The sequence below is a fragment of the Haplochromis burtoni genome, unplaced genomic scaffold (assembly GCF_018398535.1).
Source record: "Haplochromis burtoni strain Fernald_Lab_line unplaced genomic scaffold, NCSU_Asbu1 Contig_60, whole genome shotgun sequence".
Taxonomy (NCBI): Eukaryota; Metazoa; Chordata; class Actinopteri; order Cichliformes; family Cichlidae; genus Haplochromis; species Haplochromis burtoni.
Genome location: NW_024582421.1, coordinates 1,027,145 through 1,051,417, shown reverse-complemented (window position 1 = coordinate 1,051,417; position 24,273 = coordinate 1,027,145). Strand labels below are relative to the sequence as shown.

At 43.9% G+C, this 24,273-nt stretch overlaps 1 protein-coding gene across 3 annotated transcripts in view; it reads right to left on the bottom strand.

The window, feature by feature from the left end:
* The window catches only part of celsr3 (cadherin, EGF LAG seven-pass G-type receptor 3), a 113,826-nt gene extending 90,075 nt beyond the window's left edge, over nucleotides 1-23,751 (bottom strand). For all 3 annotated transcript variants that reach the window (XM_014338587.2, XM_042221049.1, XM_014338588.2), the window contains exon 1: nucleotides 17,635-23,751. In XM_014338587.2, the coding sequence (XP_014194073.1) occupies nucleotides 17,635-23,260 (5,626 nt within the window). In that variant the 5' untranslated portion in view covers nucleotides 23,261-23,751. The remainder of the gene's footprint in view (nucleotides 1-17,634) is intronic.
* Between the last annotated feature and the right edge of the window lie 522 nt (nucleotides 23,752-24,273).

Genomic DNA, 24,273 nt, shown 5'->3' with positions numbered 1-24,273 from the left:
TATGGAGGCTGGGGGTTGGGTCTGGTGGCAGCTGGTTTGATTACCGGATTATGAGGAGCCTCACTCCCCACTGACCTCTAACACACACACAGACACACACACATATGCACGCATACACACACTCAAATCCAGAGGCCATCATAACAAATGAGCAGCCAGAGGGAAGAGTGGTTCTGTGAAGGGGACGGAGGAGCAAACCTAGCAAACAATCTGTAGGGGACATTTTAATAGAACATAAAGAGGAAATAATGCGCACAAAGAAACACATTTGGATCAAACTGATACGGTCATAGAGTACAGCACATACAGGACACATTAGGTGAAATAATTAAATGTCACTTTGTCTTCCTAGGCTAAAACCCAGCTTTATTATCGCCTCTCCGGATCACAATGCAAAGACACGGTACTAATTGACACTGATCTCCCATTGTCATTGAAATGAGACAGGGATCTATGAAAAGACCCAGGATAATCTGCTCGAGTAGTACCCTCTTTTACATAGACACACACACACACTCACACACACACACCCTATTGCTGTTCAGCATGATGTATGTTGAGCATCTGACATCAGGAGACCCATTTTAAATTAATCCAGGCTCTTATAAAGTCTGATTTTAAGCCATGTACCTTTGGGCAGGATTTGTGTCATTACAACTAGTTTAGAAGCCAATCCTGGTCCAACAGCCAACTTTGACATCTGTGACATGAAGTAATGAACTTTAAGCCTCTCTTGCTCAAACACGGAGAACGGGCTTTCAGTGATGTCTTGTATCCAGTAGATAAAAATGTGAGTGTTGCTGAGAGCGAGATGAGAAAAACAGATTCGACTGTCGTGTCTGGATTCTAATCTGGCCCGGAATTCTGTTCAAAGTTTAAACAACGTCTACTCCAGCTTTTCCAACCCTTACTAATTAGGTTAAAAAACAACTGCAAAATCTGTAAACTACACCGTGAACCCAAGATTCCTATCAATCTAATTCTATGAGAAAAAGCAGCTATAAATTATCACCTTAAAACTCAAACTGCTCTTTCAGGAAGTGAGGACGTGGCAGATTTTTCTCTTTCCCCAAAAACTTTTGTTAACAAAAAGCACTCCAAGAGCACAATCCTCCACCAAGGAGTGGAATAGCATTGTGTTTTCTATGTTGTTTTTCGACATGCTTTAAGAAGTTTGAAGTGAAAAAAACCCATTTGGAAATGCAGACTTTTATTTTTACTGTTAAAACCTGTTGACAGAATTTTGAGAACAGTTTTTACATTTGAGTAGCATTCATTTCATTGTTTTGTATTATCTTGTTAACATGACCCCACTCTACAACCTTATGAAGTTTAAACAGAATTCATTTAAAACTTCTCGAGATCACGCGTTCAAAGACATGAAATGATGACATGCACACGCAAATGCATATGCTATGAAAAACAACTTCCTGGCACAGGTAATAAAAAGGCAGAGGCAAAAGTAAAACAAATGTACAAACATTCTCTACAAAACAGATGTCTAATTTCGAACAAAAAAGGAGAATACATGTGACCGTTCATCTGATTATTTGACCTTTTTCCACAGCTGCTTCATGCCCTTTTATTATTGATCATATTGATGGGGAACCTGTGAGATTGCACCACAAAGACTTGACAGAACTCTCGATTGATTTGTTTTATTTGTTTTCATACTGCTATGTGTTTAATAGTCATATCGTGTTAGCCTCCTGCAAACTGTATTCTCAAATGTTTTCTGACAGGAAAAAACAAAACAATTTCATCTGCCAGACACGCTGAATATTTTCATTGCCTCCTAGGAACCTCCTTCATTGGCCCACTGGGGACAACAGTGGCATTCAAACAGGAACATCTGACAACTGAACAAATCATTTAACAGTCTCAAATGAAACAGTCAATAGTACCACTGCCTGTTTGTCTTGAAGGTTTTAGCATCAACCCCCCAGCAGACAATGCAGTGCGCTAAACCTGGCAGACACACATAAATGTAGACAGAAAACATCTTCATTTGGCTCTTCTCGTTACTTTAAATAATCTGAGTAGCATGCACTTAGCACGAGGCTCTTCACGCATCGCTCTACACAGACATACTGAGCTTGAAAAGAGCAGCAATTCAGCATGCACAACTGTTATGACCAATTACGACAGCAAATCGTGCCCGTGTGCTGACAGACTGGGTCGTTTCACTAATCACCTCCTTCTGTAAGGTCAGCTCTATACAGGTACGTGACCTGGCATCCTAACTCGAGTTTGGCTAAAAGTTGCAACTAATAAATGAGTGAGAAATCTGGGCTGTTTGAGTCAAATGAGTCTTGAGTCAAAGAATATTTCTGCCACGTCTGAATTCTTGACTTCACCTCAAGTCTGACTTCTACAACTAAAGGAATCTATTGATGTTGAGTTCAATTTAAGATATTTAAGTTTGCTGACAACACCGTCGTGGTGGGCCTGATCTCTGATAACAACGAGACGGCTTACCTGAAGGAGATTAGGAATCTGGAGAACTGGTGCCAGAGGAACAACCTCCTTCTAAACGTCAGTAAGACAAAGGAGCTGATAGTGGACTTCAGCACTAAGCAGGAGAGGAACTACCAGACCCCCGTCATCAACGAGTGCCCAGTGGAGAGAGTGGACAGCTTCAAATACCTCGGAGTTCACATCACGCAGGACCTGTCATGGTCCTGTCACATCAACACCGTGGTGAAAAAGGCCCGACAGCGTCTCTACCACCTCAGACGTTTGAGAGACTTCCAACTGCCCTCCAAGGTGCTCAGGAACTTTTACTCGTGCACCATAGAGAGCATCCTGGCGGGAAACATCTTAACCTGGTTCGGGAACAGCACCATGCAGGACAGACGAGCTCTACAGAGGGTTGTGCGGTCAGCTGAGCGCACCATCCGCTCCGAGCTCCCTGACCTGCACTCAATCTACAGCAGGCGGTGCTGGACCAAGGCCAGGAAGATCGTGAAGGACCTCAGCCATCCCAACAACAGACTGTTCTCTCTGCTGAGGTCAGGAAAGCGATTCCGCTCCCTGAAGACCAACACAGAGAGACTGAGGAGGAGCTTCTTCCCGCAGGCGATACGGTCTCTCAATCACACCACCACACAGTACTGACCCACACATGGTTCTTACACACACACTGGACTTTCTGGACTTTGTTTTTGCACAACACTGGTCACTATATTCTTCATTTCCGGTTAATACTTGTACAGCTGCTGTTATTGTGTATATATTTATTTATATTTAGATTTCTTCATACATTCTTATATAGTTCTATATTGTGTATTTTGTTGTACAGTTATTTTATTTTCAACTTTAATTTATATATTTTATCTTATTCTTCCCAGTTAAATTTACCCTTCATTCTAATTTGTGTTGTACAGTTATTTCATTTTTAACCTTAATTTATATTTTATTCCTTCCTAGTTAAATTTACCCTTTTTAATTTTTCATATTTATTTCCTATCTTATTCATAGCCTTTCCTTTTTTGTTTTCTTTAGGTCACGAGCAGTTGTCCAAGCATTTCACTGCATATCGTACTGTGTATGACTGTGTACGTGACAAATAAAATTTGAATTTGAATTTGAATTTGAATTTGAATTTGAATTTGAATTTGAATTTGAATTTGATAGAAAGAAAGTGTAAACAGACACAACCCGCTGTGTGAAAGTAGCAGTTTATCAAACCTGACCACAAGTGACTTACTGTCCTTTAAATTCCTCCCACAACTCTAAGACGTCAGGCATCATAACTCTGCGACCCTGATGCGTAATTTTGAACTGATCCTCTTTGTGTCTTCCACTTGGTTACGGAGTAGGATTTGTTGGTGTGAGAGTAAAGGTAATCTTCCCCTGTAAGCCAGGAAGTCATAACTAATACATCACCATGTCTTCACGCCACTGCACTTTAGCTCACATAGAAACAATGAAACATTTATAGTCTCCAAACTGAAAACGCCACAAATGGAGGGTTATTTTGGCATCTTTCGGACCATGGGAAAACAAAGCATTTTGTAAATAACAACTTGGAGATGTGTTTGCAAGCTCTCATGGCTCCTTTGGGCTTTGAGCCAACGTTTTCCCCTTTCGTGTGTCTGCACTTCAAAGAGGGTGGAGAGTTTGGGGATGGCGTGCATAAAGGCTCTAAGAATAAACACACTGATCAGAAATCATCAGTGTGGTCCCATGGATTCCTGAACATGAACACACCGTGAAAGAGAGGCTGGTCTCCGATCGGTGCTCTGGTTCTAAGATGCTTTGTGGGTCCCCAGCGTTTCAAAGGGTTGAAGGGGTTCAGTGCTATCTCACTGCACCAGGTAGCCTGACTAATAGCACACTCAAAGGATCTTGAATGTCAGAGCATCCTAAGCTCGCTTCCTGGAAATCCGGACGGAAATAGTCTGCAAAGTAGCGTACAATTGAAACCCACAGCTGAAGTTAAAAAACAGTCCTAGAAGCATTTTCAAAAGCTGCCATACTTGGAAGAAGGATAGGCAACAAAGCAGAGCCCAGGCATTTTCCTTGAAGAGGACAGTCACATCACCAAAAGTTTGGAGATACTGCTCGGATGGACTTCATTATTTTTTTTAAAAAAAGATCACAAAACGCGCAGGTGTTTTGAAAAGCAAATGGAAATATCAGTGACATACTTTTGTAGTTTTATAGTGGGACGTTAAGTGTTTTGGAGGGCTGCCTTGGTGATTCTGTGGAAGTCGATGGGAATATAAAATATAAAAGTGAAGAAATGGGAATATTATAGTTTATATAAGTATGTGGCATAAGGGATGATCTGATATCGTCGTGTTGGTGTTGTTCCTGGAACAACATTTACTATGTTGTTCCAGGATCAACATTGCAAATGACCAATCACATTGTTGTGACGTTATTCTTTGGCGCGCCAAGCCATTCATGCATTTATGAAATTCCAATGTTGCAAGGGCAATATCAATTCTGCTTAGCGTTTATTAAAGGGTTAGGGTCAGGGTCCGTTGATCGGCGGACAGAGGCGGTTTCTCGCAGCTTAAGTACAGTTTTTTGTTTTACGGCGGTTTTTCCCGAAGTCGCAAAAGTATGACGTCACAACATTCTGATTGGTCACTTGCAATGTTGATCCTGGAACAACATTTACTATGTTGATCTGGGAACAACACCAACACGACAATATCAGATCGTGCATATATAAGTATGTATAACAGACTGCACTGAGTTAGTATGTGGAGACAGGGCACTGTGCAAAAGTCTGGTAATTTTTTTAACATGGTCTTGAGCAATACTGTAGTTCTACAGGCTTGCTGGAGGTTTTTCAAAGGTATTCTTCGGCTGCTTTTGTTTGAAATGAGAACATAATTTGATCTAATTTCTTTGACCTAAACTGCAAACGATGTTTGACAGGTAGAACATTTTTGCACCAACAAGGTGATCCCCAAAGATCTATTGGCTAAAAAACTTTGGCATATCTTGTTGTGCAGTGTGTCCTCAAAAAATTTGAGGAATCCAGCAAACATGTGACGCAACACCTGAGAGCTCCAGGACCAGAGCATCTGGCCCTTCTGGTGATCCTTTTACCGTTCACTGAAGCCTCATCAAATGATCTCAGTGGAAGATTGTCAATCAAGAAGCTGAGGTATGCCAAATCAGACAAGACTAACCACATACGGGTCTTATAGAGTGATGAATTTGGTTTATATTGTTGCCAATACGCACGGAAGACAAGAGAGTGATGCAACACTGAGTGTCTACAGGCATGTGTAAAACACAGTGGATGATCTCTCATCGTTTGCTGATGCATTTCAGCCAGTGGTGTTGGAGATCTTGTCAAAATTGATGGAATAATTAAAACAGAAAGGTATCATCAGGTTTTTATCCAGATGCAATATAATGGGAAAGTGTTTGACCGAAAACAGCGTCATTTTTCATAATGACAATGATCCCAAACACAGTAAAAGAATACCAAAACACACAAAAGAACTCTATCAGTCATGGATTGGTCTCCAAGAGCTTGGACCTCAACATTATTAAAGCGGTGTCTGATCATCTTGACAGAAAACAGAACAAAAGGCAGAAACATCCAAAGAAGAGTTCTGACTTTCATGCACATTTCAATAAGTCACTGCATCTGATACCCATATATTAAAAAAGTGAGGGGCAGCTTGAGACCTTTGCACAGTACTGTAGTGTAATATTTATTTTGTTGATGCTTTTAGTCCCTGGATATTAGACCACGTGTCTTAAAGAACTTGAACGTGCTGTTAAAGTAAACTGTTCTTTTGTATTTAGACTATATGATTCATGTCTCTTGCATTCAGAATCGTCGCATTGCCGCTGATGGAGAAAACACCCATTAAGTTACATAAGCATATAGTGATTTAAGTTAATGTCTTACAGATGGACACTCAATATTTATTTTAAAAGGCGGCATTTGAATGGAGGATTGTGGCGTATGTATATGCAGACATAAATTAATTTTTCACTTTATTTTCATTGTGGCTATGTGTGCAAACGCTGACACTGGCAAGGTTAGTCGTTCAAATCCGCGCACGGTTAATTCATTCACACATGGCATTAGCACTGCCATTGTTAAGTGTCTGGCTCAAACTGTATGCACTCCCAATACTGTAAATGGAGTTGAGATTAAAAGAAAAAACCCAAAAGGGGAGATATATTACAGCAACCATGCAACACCCAAAACACTCAAATTGGATTTCCACTGAACAAAAGCCATATGCCACATCTCCGAAACGCTAAATGCTGTCATGGTGCCTTCAGCCCATTACTTCACAGCCCATGTATTCACAACCACAAGGGTTTAAATCCCATTTCACACTGTGTTGTCACATCCCTCTGTTTGCCCTTTTTTCCTCTCTCTCCTCCACGTTCACCCTCCTCAGAAAGCCTTAACAAAATACAAGGGCAGGCTGAAATTTCGAAACGCTATATAACAAAAAAATTGTGTGGACTTTTTAAGCTGCGTAAGATACCCTCAGGTCAGGAAAATAAATAGGCGCGGTAGCTGCTGAACAAATGGTGCCCTTTTCGAACACACATAAATTCTCTGAAGTTGCTAACAGAGCGCGGGAAAGAACGTCTGAAGCACAGTCACCTAAATGTAATGACTCGCCTCCCAGGGCGCGCGCGAGAGTACAGATGGGCAAAGTGGCGCTCGCACACAAATAAAACAGTAAATAGAGAAGGAGCCCGTATATTAATGCTGATAAAATAATACAGCCGTGAAAAACAGGATGTATGCATCATTACCAATCACATGCACGCAGGCGTTGGCTTGACAGCTGATTTCTGCGCTCTGTTTCTTTGTTAAAGCCTTTCCGCCCCTGAGGTCTGGGCACTCATTATTTTCAGTTTAAAGTGGAACACAGCTTGAAAAAAACACGCACAAACACACGAGCTCACGCAGCACCATCAGCAGCATGATGGGTTAAACCGCCCTTTAACAACAGAAGCTCTAATCCTTTACATTCAACCAGATACACATGCACGTCTTTTTAGCCCATATCACATTTGTACATCCCCTCATGCTTATTGTACTTATAAAGAAATCCGCAGTGACCTCGCTGACATGCAGACGGGACATTGGTTAGCAGCTGTTTGTAGCAGCAGCCATCGTCCTCCATCCTGCGGATTTATCCCACATCTTTTTCAGCTCTTTCTCGCAGATGTGCAACAAACAGAAAGGTTATGTTTGAGTGGGAATAAGTGAAGGGTGTAAAAAAGAGCTTTGTGGGTACTGACCGGTGCAGCTTTTATGTTAAATAATTTGCTGTTTTTGGAGCGTAGCATTATGGCTGCACAGTTGCTGTCCTATTAAAGTCAGCTCCTGAGGTTGGGTGTGTTTGTTGGAGCTTTTCATTGCTCTTATCACTGTTAGGACCGTCTGTCAGCTGAGAAGATCCCAAATTTAAATTTTCCAAACAATTGCTCCTGTGGGGCGGTGTAATAGTGCAGCAGTAATGGTCCACTCAGCACAGTAGGGGCAGCAATAAGGACAACTGTGATGCTTACTTATGTACGCCAATCATTGAAACACATGTAGAGAGAATGCTCACTAATGCTTTAAATTATAATTACTGGTACTCGGCTTTTAACGTAAAGAGAAAAGGGAGTGGAAACTATGCTCTCAGTAGAAGACCCTGTGATTGCTTCAACTTCAACATCATGTAGTGTTCCTATCAGCGCTTTTTTGCTGGCTTTTTTGTGCAGTTTTTTCCAAATAATTCTGCAAGTCAACATCCACCCCCACCTCCAGATGGAGAAACAGATAGGAGCTTAACCAGCAAAATGCAAATGAAAAATGCTCCAGGTGTAGGTACTTACCTAGTTAGCATAAGGGTTAGTTGCATGCAATAATAAACCCCCAAGTTATGGACATCTGTTCTGAATTAAACCAAATTTATATGTATAACTTCATCTTTTCAAATTCTATTTCAGAGATTTGTTATGATTCAATATGGGCCACAAAAATACACATATAAGCATTACATAACACAATTTTCTAGTAGATAATGGAATAAATATGTATGAAAAATACATTAAAGACAAGTTCCATATGGTAAGATTGAAATCAAATTAAGAAAAAAAATGAAATGTGTCTGTGTCTATTTATTAGTCCGATTGCACCATGTGTCATGTCTTTTCTCATTACTGCAGCGTCAATCAGAAGAGAAAAGCTGAAAACAGAAAAGCGTAAATTATACAGTCAAAATGTAATCCTAAATTATGGCATGGAAGACAATCCATGCCAAATAAACCTCTGTGGGTTGGTGTGACATATACCCAGACCAAATCCAAATTAATGCAGGGATAATTAGAGCCAACCCAAAACGCAGCCAACCTGAACATGCCCAAAGAATTAGAGAACGCAGTGACAACTAACTACCAATTAAAACCCTGTTTACAAGATCAGCAATATGTGTCATATCCTTGTGATTCACAATTCTTTCGCTAATAATTCAGGGATACAATTACGGAGCACCATGTGATCAAAGCTGATCACCCGAGTACCAATTAATAACAAACGTGTTCGTATGACGTCAAATTTGAAACGCCATCATAAGTATATTTCAGTTCAGTTCATGTGCAGTGGGGGAAAAATTATTTGATCCCCCACTGCAACAAATTTGTTAGTTTGCTCACATCCAAAGAAATGAACAGTCTCTAGACAGAATATCATCCAAAAATCCAGAGAAAACACATTATATAAAAGTTATAAATTAATTTGTGTGTCATTGAGTGAAATATGTGTTTGATCCCCTACAACCCAGTCAGAATTCTGGCACAGATGAGCTCTTGTGTTTGGGGGAAGACAAATTCTGCGTATTTCCTACAGAACGCCATCCCAACAGTCAAGCATGGAGGTGAAAACATTATGCTGAAGGTACAGCATAAATTGAGGGGCCAGTTTAACATAAAATGTTGGACAGGAACCTCCTTTCCTCATGCAGAACACTGAAGTGTTGCAGATGGGTCTCTCAGCATGACAATGACTTAAAACATACAGCCAGAGGAGTGTCTATACAGGCTTAAACTTGACGGCTGGCAGCAAAGAAACCTGAAGGAATCAGAGATTTCTGTAAAGAGGAGTGGACCAAAATCCCTCCTAAGATGTGCACAAATCTGATGAGCAACTACAAACAAATATCTTATCACTGTGCTCACTAGCAAGGGTTTCTCCACCAAGTGCTAAGTCATGTTTGGCTTGGAGATCAAATGCTTATTTTAGTCAATGACATCCAAATCAATTCATAACTTTTGTGTAATGTTAACTATTTGGTCCCTCTCCATTAAAATGAAATGAGCATAAAAATAAGAGACTGCAAACTTACAGATTCACCAGGAGATCAACTAATTATTTCCCCCACTATAAAAAGTGACAGCAATCCCAAGCTGTCCCAAAGGTGGTACCAAACAGCCCGCTACATCCTTTTTAAATCCAACTCTGCATCTCGAGAGGCTGGGTTACTGTCCAGCTTCTCCCCTTGCAGTGATCTTGTTTGTTTACAATAATCCTGTTAGAGTCGTAAACCTAATGCGGTAATGATTTATTGATGAGTCAACGCTAAACATAGCACCGAAATTCTAGCATGTTCCAGTTTGTGCTTTCTCATCCTCCTTTAGCCCCAGATGAGCATAAATAGGTCATAAAAAAGCCCTGCTGTTTATGAAATCTTATGATTCCTCTTGCCGTTCAGTACTTGGCTCCTTCATGCCTCAAAGGTTAGGAGACTTGAAGTTTCGCGATGAACTTCTAATGAGTTTTAGGTTTCTTCTTCAGGGAAAAGGAATCGTTACAAGCATTCAAAGAAAAAAACTTGTGGAGGACTGGGTGCTCAAGACGTTTTGGAGAAATTGGCTGCATGTCAAGATTCGATTTTTGCTCCTCCATTATAAAAGGTTAATCTACACCAGTTTCAGCCTTAAAATTGTGTTATTTCAAGCTCTTTTCTGGACAGATATTGACAGATAAGAACTATGTGTCTCCAGTATAAGAAGGTATCTTAATAGGTATCTTAATAAATCTGGGACTCCCCACCAATTGACCTTAGAAGCTTCTCAGATGAGAGGTGAAACATCTTCAAGCAACTTAAAGAAGTTCAGATGCTTTTCTTTGCAAGCTCCTTTGACTATGATGACCTGGATGACTGAGAACCTTCACAGACGTATCTTAATAAGACGCTTTTAAGTGGACAGGTTTTCATGTTAGGCTGCTCAGAATGAGTGTAGGTGCCAAAAAAAGGTGTAAAAAGCAGATTTCAGGAACAGAGGAGTCCCAGAGCAGCTGCAAATCTTTCAACGGGGAGCATGAATTTGTAATGCTCTCAACTCCATAAAAATGTCTGTCAGAATATTCTTTCATGTCCTCGGAAATCCTCCTGTGCATAATGCTGCCTTGTTTATTGCTGTTTTGTAGCAGTTATTCTGCCACTCAAACCACACTCTTAGCAGAGAGAGAAAGATATGTATCAAGTGGACTTCATTCATAAAGGGCAGATCCCAGGTGGAAACCTGTAGAGCTGCATGACTGCAAAGTAACCTGACATTTAAAATATCCTTCACTGCAAATCCTGCAAATATGAACGCTTGGGGAACAGACACAGCTGCAATTCATTAATCTGTTTATTTGCATAAAATAGCTAATATCCACCACTAAATGTCTCTGACGTTCACTGAGCGAAAAGCCACTGCATGAAATCAGACGAATGCTCATAAACAAACACTGGTCTTACGTCAAAACAAGTCACCACCTGTATTTCCCAATATCTGCAATTGTGACATAATTAAGAGCTGAGCAAAGCTTAAAAACATACTGATATGAAACATGGGACAGAAACTGGCCAGTATGAAAACCTGTCCAGATTACAGGTTTAATGTCATGATTACATGACACTAATTACCCACCGGAGAAACCTGCCATCTGGCTCTGCATCGCCCTGAGAAGAAAGTATGTGACACTCCACAGTCTTATGCTCGGACTGAGACATTTAGAGGACATCTAATGGACTTTAATGGGTTGGTGGAAGTTTTTTCTAAAGTGCTACATTGTGGTTAGCTATGTACTGTATGTGTAGCACAGTGTGGATGGTAAATGGGCTTTTGTACATGTCATGGACTCATGATGATATGGGTTTGAGCCCATTTTGTACACGCTCATGCTCCGTGTGTGTCTTGCGAGTAATGTGTATGGTTTAGCAAAAAACATCAGCATAGCTTCCCATGATCGGATAACCACGGCAGGAGGTAATAAAGCTGATGTTACGCTACATAATGACTCATTTAGATGACATGATCCAAATATGTCTGAAGGCAAACTTCAGGGTTAAACACTTGGAGGACACCCAGTGTTCCCAGTCTATAAAACTGATGTTTGCACATCTTTGGCTCTTCTGCCGTGCTTCTTTATGGTTCTGTCTTTTCATTCTCTCATGATACACACACGCACACAATTTCAATCTAATGCAGGTGCTGCACAACAGATTTTTCTGATCTTCAAGCTTTATTTTTTGGCTGCGTTTGATAAACAGCGTGCCTCCTCCTTCAGTCATGGCCCTTCTGAGCCAGGTTGTGACACTAGAAAGCTTTGCTCCAAGGCATACTCGTGAGTCAGTCAATCTCATAGAGGAAGATATTTATTACTTCGATTCCTGGAAGACACATAAAAGTGACCGAAATAGTTGTGTGCAGAATTAAAAAGAAGAAGAAGAAGAAGAATGGCAGTAGTTGTGTAGTGAGCTGTAAATGTAATCTAAATATAAAACACTATGAAATAATGTCATGCCATTGAAAACTACTTAAACAATAATTTTGTTCATCAGCACAATTTGGGTATTTTCCTCTAAAAGACCTGCTACATGTGGAATAGTAAAAATAGAAAAGGCAAAAAAAAAAATAGGAACAGCAAGAACAGATTTCAACCATGACATCAACAATAGTGATGAAATATGAATGATGTAGACTCCATTTTTATTTTGTTTTACCTCAGGGGTTATAACACTGTGTAAAAACACATTATAATATAGTAAAAAATAAACATTAAAATGCATATGCTCTGGGGCAATTAGATTTCTCAGCAGACCTCCATGTAAATGTGCCTGACACGTGAAACATCAGTGTACTCATCTATGAGATTATAGTTAACATCAGTGGAGTGGCCTATGTGTACAGTAAGTGAATTCACTGTGCACTGACCTCTGTGTACGCTCGCTATACTGTACTTTATATGATACATGTTTATTCACCACGCCATATGCACCACAAAATAAATTAAACTCGTGTATGTATGTTCACGTTGATGTAATCTAATTTGGGTTTGGTTTGTTAGTTGCTAACGCATGCATTACAAAGCTCCAGGGTAAAATCAGTTTAGTGGAAGTTCCTATACATTCACCAGCCACTTCATTAGGTACAACTGCTTTAATGCTCATTTATGCAAAAATCAGCCAATCACATGGCAGCTACACAGTGCATTTAAGGATATAGACATGGTCGGGATAACCTGCTAAAGTTCAAACCACGCATCAGAACGAGGAAGAAAAGTGATTTAAGTGACTCTGAACATGACGTGGTTGTTGGTGACAGACGGGTTGGACTGAGTATTTCAGAAACTGCTGATCAGCTGGGATTTTCCTCCACAGACATCTCTAACATTCACAGAGAGTCATCTGACTAAGAGGGAACATCCAGGGAGCGGCGGTCCTATGGAATAAAATGCCTTGTTGCTGCCAGAGGTCAGAGAAGAACTGCTACAAACTGATAAGAAGGCACCCACTACTCAAATATCCGCTCACCACAACCAAGGTTTGCAGAAGAGCATCTCTGAACCCAGCACAGCAAACCTTGAAGCAGATGTGCTACAGCAGCTGAAGACCACACTGGCAGCAACCTCTATCGACTTAGAACAGATAATGCCTGATTTTATGAATCTTGATTTCTTCTACAACATTCACATCACAATCACAATTTTGTGTAAACAACATGAAAGCACGGATACTTCCATCCTTGTTTTAAAAGTGCAGGCTGGTGGTGTAATGGTGTTGGGGATATTTTCTTGGCACACTTTGAGCTCCTTTGTACTACATGACTGTTGTTTAAAGGCCAACAACATGTTCTTGACCTGAGTATCCAGTGTACAACACATCGGGTCATGAAGCTCAAATCATCTCAAACTTGTTGAAAGCATGCAACAAAAAACTATAAAGCAGTATTGATGTAACTGATGAAGTCGCCAGTGCACGTGTGTCTTCCATGTACCACAATCACAGTAAATGTCATACGAGTATGTCAGTGCTCCAACTATCCACAGCACAAACTGGCCCAGCTCACAACATCTGTGCAGTCAATACATCACTATCAATACATCCTTAATTTCTAAAGTGAATCTAAAGTGTATACAATGTGTATACAGTGACAAATATGCCAATAATGATCACTAACTCCTTTTTTTTTTTTTTTTTTTTTTTTTTTTTTTTGCTTTACAGTCTCATTTGGGTTATTGTTTAGCTTTCACGGTGCAAGTAGTATATAATTTAGTAATTTCAGCATTAACTTGTAAAATAGCAAAACCCTGAAATTGAAGCAGTAAAATAGAATTTAGCCATCATTCATTTTATGAAGTATCAGAGGTTTTACTTTATTCAACAAACTCCTTCAAACATGATGACGCCATGATGTCTTTGTCTCAGACTGGAGTTTGCTGTTCCAGTGAAGCTCTGGTGTGCAGTCAAAACTGCTACACACATTCACTACTGGGAGTTTGCCAGTACAAGCACAGTCTCTGCTGCTGGCTACAGGAGCAGTTGGGGGTGGGGGTTACTTTGCTCAAGGGCACCTTGAACTGATCCTGTTGGGGTGCCAAACAGTGCTATTGCTGCCACAACCAGCTGACCCTAAAGCCAGTTTTATGCATGTGTGTTCGTGTGTCCTTAAACTGTTGTCAGCACGCGCATGAATGGTGTGTTTAATCTCTACGAACACAAGAATTACCCAGAGAACCGACAGACTGAGACAAACTGTCAAAGACAGCATGAGAGTGAAATGGAAAAGGAAGACAAAGACAGCGAGGAAAGAAAGTATGGACGAGTGAGGAAGTAAGAAAGCAAGACGGGCAGAGAGAGGAGAGACGTCCCAGAACTCTGGCGTACATAGATATTATTCATTGAGAAGATATGAATACACCCTCAAGTGCAATGCTTTGAGCCACCTGAGAGTACACACACGTACTTATGAACACAGAAGCACACAGAAGTGCTGTACACACGCAAATAATGCGCAAGCACGAGTAGGAAGAAAAGCTGTTGAAGCACAGACATAAACTACACTCGCACACGCCTGCTGATAGTATACAACACATTCAGTACATGCACAGCCACGCACCAGGAGAGGGAGGAGGGAAAGAGGAAAACTGAAAAGAGGAGAAATGAAGTGAAGAGCAGAGCTGAAAGGGTTTCACCATGGAAGAGGAACAGCCCATGAGAGTTAGGTGAGGAATGCCAGGAGGGAAACTGAAGAGGAGGAGAGGATAACACATGAGTGAATATGGAATAAGGGAAAGGAGGGAAACAGAAAAGAAGAAGAAAAGAGAGGACGAAGGGAAAGAAAGAGGGAGAAACTGAGTAAGAAGATGGCTGATGGAGGAAAGCCACAAAAATGGACAGAAGAATTATTACAAAGGATGAAAATGAAGAATTCATTCATCCACCCAAAGATGGGTAGAATAAAAGGAGAAGGAGAAGAAAGCGGTGGGTAGAGGAGGGACGGGCAGTCACAGATAACACACAGCACACAATGAAAGTGACAGCTTTGCTCCGAGCTTGACTCTGGCTGACTGTTGTTTCATTATAATCTCATAACTGTCAAATCCTGGAGCAATGGAGAGAGGGGAGAGAGAGGGCAAAGCATGCTCATCGTGAGAGAAACACAGTGAGAAAATTGGAAATGAATCCATAAGTCTGGTTCAAGCGAGCTGAGCGCTCACTGTGAGACACCAATGGAGACATGGGTGAATGCACACAAATATACAAACATACATGCAGTTGTGACACACACACACGCAGCAGTTTTGCTTGTTGCCAGACTTCTTCACTAACTCACCGTTGCTCCTCTTTAATCGCAAGTTAGTTCATTTGTTAAAAACGCGCAAATTGATATTAATTCCTTTGTTCACTTGCACTTTTGCTCACACTCCAGCTCATTTACTCAGTGACTTATTTATTGACCCAATCGGCCTTTTTTTTAATGATTTTTCTTTTTAATCTTCAATTTAAATTGAGTGTGACAGTAAATCCCCAGCCCCAGGGGCGGACTGAGATAACAATTCAGCCCAGGACCTGATCCTAGGACATTATGTCTATCCTACATTAAAACAGCAGTTATTATGATCATATGTAAGTTAAGAACGTAATATTGGGTTTTAAATTTCAAATATTGTGAATTATGAGTTTTATTGTTACAATATTAAACATGGCCAAAGTCATAAATACTGAGGTCAGTGTGTGTACAAGCTGAAGCTTCAGACTGCTCCAAATGCTCCGGCTCAGATCGTTTCTTCTAGTCTTGGACCTGTATGATGTCACTGAGAACAGATATCCTTAATATAGTTATCTCACGCCCACAGCTCTACTATGAGTGACTCATTCACTCAGCCATGTTCATCCCTTCACCTCCTCCATCACTTATTTCTTGATTGTTTGCTTTAATTTACTCATTCCTCTTACTTCCTTCTTTGCTCAATGGATCCCTCACTCGCTCATCCAAAATGACATCAAGTGGAATATGTATAAACCGTGATCATTGCTGGTATCAGAACAGTGTAAATAGGGTAGGAGGTCACACACAGTCCCCAGCCAGCATTCATCTACTAATGTTTTGTGACAGAATACAAACACAGCACTATCCAGGTCCTTAAAACAACAATGCTGCACTCGTTTCTTTTCCTCTTCCCTTTCTTTGTGTTCAAAAGGCTTTGATCATTAACATCAGTATCTTTACTGCCTCCCTAAAAGGGCTTTATTCTTTTATCCCGAAGCTAAGAGAGAAATACACACAAACAATCAACAAAGTGTGAAAAAATATCTTAAAATATTAATTTAAGAAAAATACAAAACAAAACAGGAATTCAGTTTAATCTCATTCTTCAGCGCATCTCATGGCTGCGTGATGAACAAGTTATGCTGAGAAGCTGACGGAGGCTGATCCTGTGGCATATGTCATCAGGAGAGACAGCACATTTGCGAAGCAGTAAGACAATTTAATGGGATATCAGGGATATCTGACTCTTCCTGTCAGAGTCATGCACGCTCTCGATTCCCGGCTCGATAGATTTTTAATTGTGCAAAATTGCTATGGCAACTTGGACTGCACTTAGCCTGGATCCTGCCAATCAAACTGTGTTTGCAGTGCTGTGATATTGATCTCTGCTTATAACTACACGCAGTTCCCATTCTACCAAGAAAAATGCCTAAAACAAAACACCAGTTTTACGCCAAACGCTAACAACAGTCTGGAAAAATGGCAACCATGGTGACTGATACAAAAATTAGATATGACATCACATTAAAGATTATCCTCAGCAGCCCATCTTTGAATGTTTTCACTGCTCAGTTGTGTTTTCGTTTCCACAGAAAGTCCCCATTACACAGAAAACATGTCTTTCTCGCTACACTTTGAAAATGTGTTAGGCCAACATCAGTCTGTTATCTCGCATTCTTTCAGGTAAATGTAACCTGAATAACAGCTCGATTTCGATCAATATTTCTCTTTTATCTGTCTATACTACTCTTTTTTGGCTTTGTCTCCAGTAAATCATTGCGTCAGCATGGCATACATGCACATGGGATGGGTTTCAGACTTAAAAATACTTTTTAAAACATGTATCTTTGATAAGGACAAAAGAAAGACACAAAAGGAAAAGGTAGAAGTAATGCAAAGAGCTCAGCCAAGTGGCATGCAGCCTTGTCATCCCACTTTCTCACTCACTTACAAACCTGTGGCGTTGGACTCCTTATCGTCACAATATTTTTTACACTGAATAAAGCTGCAGAGCAACCTAAACTGACTGCAAACACACACTCACACACATGCACCCTCCCTCCCTTCTCTCACTTTTTTCCCTTCATGGTCTCTTACCCGTGACGGAGATCAGCATGGGAGCCACCAGCGGCCTGTTGTTATCCAGTTTTCGGCTCAGTCGGATCTCTCCGCTGGTGTGATTCAGGAGCAGCAGGTGAAGCTCATTCCCCCTTTCGATGGTGTAGTACAGTCTGTCTGACACGTCAGGATCGTGGGCAGGTACCCTCCCTATTACCCCGGTGGGGAAACTGTTGGACCGATTGGACACAAAGTTGTTGAAAATGATTTGAAAGTCTTGTAGAGTTGGCCTGTTGTCGTTCTGGTCCACCAATCGGATTCGGACAGTAGCACGGCTGACTAAAGGTGCTGACGTGGCCTGGACCACAATGACATACTCGTTGCGCGTCTCATAGTCAAGATCAATGAGTGACGTGAGCTCTCCTGAAAAGATGTCCATCTGGAAGATCTCTGGGATGTTGCCCTCTACAATTTGGTACATGATCTGAGCATTGGCACCCTCATCAGGGTCGGTGGCTGTTATCTGTGCCACCACAGAACCCACAGCACTGTTTTCTTTTACTAAAACCTCAAAGTCATCAGCGGGGAATACAGGGGCGTTGTCATTCACATCGAGGACTGTCACCTGAATGTGGACAGGAGTTTGCTGAGAGGGTACACCGCGATCAACAGCGTAAGCAGTGAGCTCATAGAATGGCACGTTCTCGCGATCCAAACGTCTGCTATTTCGGACAATCCCAGATTTTGGTTCAATGGTAAAGTCTCCACCCCCATCCTCACCGTTTTGGAAGGTGTATTGAACACGACCGTTGGCGTGTGCATCCCGATCGGTGGCTGAGATTTGGAGAATACTGGTGTAGGAAGGGGCATCTTCACTCACTGTTCCCTGATACCTGGGACTGAGGAACTGAGGAGCGTTGTCATTGACATCATTAACATTCACCTCAACGTATGTCGTGTCGGATTTCTGCGGTATGCCGTTGTCTTTGGCTGTTATAGCCAACGTGTAGGTCATCTGGTCTTCATAGTCAAGCTCTGCCTGGAGTGTTATGGCTCCTGTTGCTGGGTCAATGCGAAATTGCGGGATATTGTCCTCGAGGAAGTACGTGATTCGAGCATTCTCGCCAACATCGTCGTCTGTGGCACTGATCACGACTATGGTGCTTCCAGGTGGCTGGTCCTCGTTCACACTAACAGAGTAATGGGCGCTTTGGAAAACAGGGCGGTGTGTGTTGGCGTCTGTGATGTTGACGTGCACCTGACAGGTGTCATGGAGGGTTCTGTCTGAGGCAGTGACAGTGAGAACGTAGCGCCGCTCCTGTTTGTAGTCCAGTGGGAGAGCTAGAGAGAGAAGCCCACCCCCTCCCGCCGTGCTGATAGCAAAGCGGTTTCTGGTGTTTCCTCCTGTTATCTGGTAGGTCACGGCACTGTTGACGTCACGATCCACAGCTGTGACAGTCACTACGCTGGTGCCAACCGCTGCGTCCTCGTTCAGTCTGACATAGTACTCCTTTTGGAGGAACTCAGGGCGGTTGTCATTAACATCCATCACTGTTATAGTCACACTGGCTGTAGCGGAAAGAGGGGGCATGCCATAATCCCTGGCCTCCACGCCAAAAAAGTAGTGCTCCACAGATTCTCTATCAAGAATAGACTTGACGGTGACCCAGCCTGTTGCGGCATTGATAACAAATGGGGTGTCAGAGCTTGTGCCAGTTAGCCTGTACTCCAGACGAGCATTGTCACCAGAATCTGTATCAATGGCCTGGATGTGGAGGATTGAACTACCAATCGGGGCGCTCTCAAGCACTGATGCCTGAAATGGTGTGGAGACAAAGATGGGCGGATTGTCGTTGACGTCTGTCACTTGGACACTGACAATCCCAGTGTTGTTAGAAAGAGGTGGCCGCCCGTTGTCCTGTGCACGAACGCGGAGCGTGTACTCTCGTTCGGCCTCATAGTCTAGTGGTGCCACCACCTGGATCTCACCAGTGACGCTGTCAATGGAAAACTGCCCACGGCTGTTGCCACTGATGATGTTGTAGTGAACAACAGCATTACTATCTTTGTCCCGGTCTGTGGCACTGACACGGAGAATTTCAGAATGAGGCCTGACATTCTCCTTCACTGCCACCACATAGCGTTTCTCACTGAACTGTGGCACATTGTCATTTTCATCCAGCACGGTGATGAAAACTTTAACGGTAGCAGAGCGTGGCCCCGGATCTTTCCCCTGGTCGCTGGCTTCCACCTGCAGGGTGTAGTGTTCATTCGTTTCCCGGTCCACTGACCCACGGGTTGTAATGAGGCCAGAGCGAGGGTCAATCTCAAAGGCCGCCCGTGCCATTGTAGCTGAATCACCAACAAACCGGTAACGAATATTGGCATTGGATGGGGAGTCTGAATCAGTCGCTCTCAGCTGTAGTATGGGATAGCCTTCCTCCACATTCTCCCTAATCGTCTCCCTGTACTCTGACTGCTCAAATATAGGAGAGTGATCATTCCGGTCTGAAACAGTGATGGACACCATTGTGGTGCCAGAGAGGCGAGGGGAGCCATGATCAGTCGCTGTGACCCGGAAGTAATGTAGGTCCATATGCTCTCGGTCAAGAATCTGAGTGGAGGTGATGAGGCCGGTGTCTGGGTGAATGTGGAAGTAGTCGGATGATCGACTGTTCATCAACGGAGCCATTGTGTAGCTCAGCCTGCCTGCATCTCCTCCATCTGGGTCTGAGGCGGACATGATGATCACTGATGTGCCAGGCGGCTGGTTTTCAGCCACATGTACTTGGTAGGTGTACTGGGAGAAATGGGGATGCCTATTGGCTGCACGTTTCGAGCGAGACCATGGCATGAAAATCTTTCTCTCAGTCTCTCCCTGTGAGGTATCATAATCTGCTACGATTATCAGTCGTTCCAGGCTCCTCTCTCCCCTTGAACTGTGCTTTTTCTTTTCCTTCCCCTCCACCTCCCCTCTGCCTCCTCCCTGGTGGCTTTCATCCCCCTGGCTTTCTTTCTTCCCTATTTTGCTATCTGGCTGTGTGATGGTGGTGCTACTGCCCCTGTCCTGACCCTTCTCTCCCTTTGCCTCATTCTCCTCTGCCTGGCTTGCCTTTGTTATTCTCCTTCCCCTCTCCCACTCCTCCTCCTCCTCTGCCCCTGTTTCTCTCCCTCCCATCAGCCGCGCCTCTCTCTGGCCCTCCCCCACCTGTAATTTTCCTCCCCAAACAGAGGCAACAGCAACAGCGGACCCCTCAAAGCCCTCTTCCTCCCTCTGCCTTTCTCCTTTATCTCCCATCTGCCGCCCCGTTGCCTGTCTGACACCTTCGGGCTCTAGTGGCACTTGCTTACCGGGTTTTAATTGCATATGTGCACCGTCCTCGCGCGCGGTAGCTGAGCAGTCAGTGGAAATGCTACCAGAGCATCCTGGGTGAGCCATCGCTCTCTGCGCGCTTTCCCACTGCGTTTGACCAGGCCACAGCGAATTTTCTATTTCAGACTCATATCTATTTCCCCCGCCGCCTCTCTCCTCTTCCTCATTATTATTATTATCATCATTATTATTATTATTATTATTATTATTATTATTATTATTAGTGTTGGACTTGCACCACAAAAACACGCGCTCAGCGTCTGGAGGAGCTGTCCGTCGTGCTGAAAGCTCCTCTACACGGGGGGAGTGTAGCGAACGCGCAGACCATGTGGTCAGGTTAACTGCCGAGACGAGCGACAGGTACTCTGCTGCAGGCTGCACTGCTGCTTCAGAGTGACTGGGAGATGTAGCGGGAAACTTAGCAGGCGAGGAAAAGCCTGAGTCACCGGCAGACTGTGTCTCTGAAGTTGCTCTCACTTTTCCAGCAGACAGACTGAGCGCTGTGACTCGTCTCCCACTTTCCCAGCTCTCGTCTGTTTCTGTTTGAGTGGGCGCTGTTTCAGTAACTTCAGAGCCAGAGTATTCAGAGTATTTTGACGCGTTTTGGGGGAGTGTGGTTTTGTTGGATGGGGACTGCTGGCAGGGCGTCTCTGAAATAACGCTGCTAAGGGCAATTTGGACGAGGCGCCTCCTCGGAGCTATGCCTCCCTCGGGTGTCGTAAATTCAGCTAAATATCCACCCCCCATTTCTTCTCTGTCTAAACAACCAGAGCCACCACTGGGACCCACCCTGTCCGCCCTGCTCTCTCTCCGGGTTTGACTGGTCTGCCCCTCGGTTCCTGGTGCTGATTTCCCCCGCTGAAGCTCATTATCAGTACTACACGAGAGCTTCAGTATCAGAAAAGCCAAACCATTATCCGGATAATTAGATAAATGAATGTGTTTGCTGCTGTGGCTCATCCCTCCCCCTCTCCCATCATTTACCTCTCTTTCCTTCCTTTCATGAATAACTCTGGCACGCTTAGACCTTGCTTCACAGAGAGGAGGTAACCAACAACCTAGATTGCTAATCTCCTCCAGCGCGCTACACCTGTACGCTTCCCTCCCCTCATCCCCCCCACCTCTCGGCCCTCCTCCATTCTCTCTAATGCACCCCGTCAAACCGCTATCGTCACCCCTCTCCCTGCTCCTGTTGGGATCGATAACATTATGCCAGCCCAAATGAGAACAATTACCAGCCCTCCTGTTCACGCTGACTGAGCCATCCCAGCGCTTCGCCTTGTTGCCGTTCCTGTAAACTAGCTGTTGCTGAATGTTGTGAAAATTACACACGCAATCCAATTGAGATGCCCGGACACAGTCTGAATTGTTGGTAAAAGTAGGTTTGAATGTGTTTGAAGCATCAGCTTGGGGTGAAATGTATCCAGAAAGAGAATGAATGCAGTGAGAGAAACCAGCTGGGACGAGGCCAGGTGAGGGAGTGCTGGCCACGGAGACGGGTGGTTTGTCGGGGCACGGCCAGTGTGTCGGGGAGCACCATGCAGCAAGCAGTCTCTTCACCTTAGGAGCCCTCTCCCTCACCTCTCCCCCTCTCCTCCCTCCACTTCCGGGTGCCCGGTTCAGGCCAGAGGCGTGCACAAAGGCTCCGGCGGCACCACGTTTGGCGAGGTGTGGTCGCGACGCCGGCCACCGTTGCGCGCACGCTCTAGTCCTTTGTATTGCCCGTTTTTTACCGTTTTGAACCAGCGAGGGGGTGGAAACAGGTGAAGTGGGAGGTGAAACAACGCCCTTTCTGCCCAGCCTTCCTCTTTCTACTCTCTCTCCTCCACCGACGCCATCGGAGTTCAACCTGCTCCTAATACCGGGGTGGAGTTGGAGAGTAGGTGGCGATGGAGCCGGAGGGCGGTCTGCAGTCTTCCAAAACGTCCCGACTCCTTTCGGTCCTTCTTTCCGCCTCCCCTTCGCTCCATCGTGCAGATATCCTCTCAGCGTCTCTCCCGCGCGCTGCACTCCCGAGCATCCCTCTCTCTGTATCCGCTCCACGGTCCACCTGCTTGGGCGTAGATTCCAGCTGCCCCTCGGCGACTCCCTTGCTTCCTCGCACTGGTGTTGCTGTTGCTGCTGGCTCACTTTACCGGCGTCTCGATAGCAGAGGCCCGGGATCCATCTGTTGGAAACTCCTCCTGTATTCACCGTCCCCGGGGTGAAGGCGAACAAAGGGCCGAGGAGAAGCAGGTGGAGTGCCAGAGATGAGAGCAGGAGCGGGGTAAAGCCCGGTAGCGGTGCAGCCATTTAGTCTTCTCCTTTCTCTGTGTCTCCCCTCCTTTCTCCCTCTTCCACCTCTGCCTATTCTCTCTTTCTCTCTCACGAGTGTGCCTTCCCTTCTCCCCCGTTACTTCTCTCTGTCCTTCGTTCCGGCTATGTGGCCAGTTCCAGGACCGCCAGCACCGCCCGACACCTTCCCCCAGGCTCCCCCGTCTCTCTGTCGGCCTGGAGAGTTGGCATCTACCCGCTGTGGTCCGTGGAGCTGGAGGTCTGAGCGTTAGGAGCGGCGCGGCAGCAGCATCTCTCCTCCCGTTCATTCACATCCAACATGGCTCACACACTCACACCGACTGACCGACTGGCTGGCTCACACACTAGCCTTCAGAGTGTGTGTGTGTGTGAGTCCGCATGTATGTGTGTGCGCGCTCCTCTAGCAGTGGCTGTGGCAAGCTACTATCCACCCATCCACACACACTCACACAATCACGCTTTCCTCCTCTCTCCTTTTCCACCCCTCCCCCTATTGCTTGCATCTCTATAGCCTCTCTCTCTCTCTCTCTCTGATAATGGTTGGCTCCGGTACGCAGGGCTGTTACACAGCACCCGCGGCGGTCGCCATGTCCACAACTGGAATATGAGCTAGAAAAAAAACCCTATCTTACACAATCTCGCCGTCATCGCCGTATCAGCTGCCGTACTGTCGTCCTAACACATTTCCCCCCAGGTCTGTCACCTTTCACCTTCTAGGACTTCAGCAATGAAGTCCTAGAAATTAGACTTTGAATTTATTTCATTTTTAATGCTAAAAAAGAGAAATTTACACGAGCAGTTTTGGATGGATTATAGAAGAAAAAGTAATTTTTAGAAACTTTACTGCAAGGGGAAAGACTGTTCAGTCTAGTCCTTCTGTAACAAATCATTTTGCTTCATTGATATATTCGGGATGTTTCATTTCCTGGAAATACATCAATTTCTCCGTTTTTTCTTCTTCTCCATTTGCATGTGCTTTGGTCTCATCCGGTCAAGCAGCATCTTATATT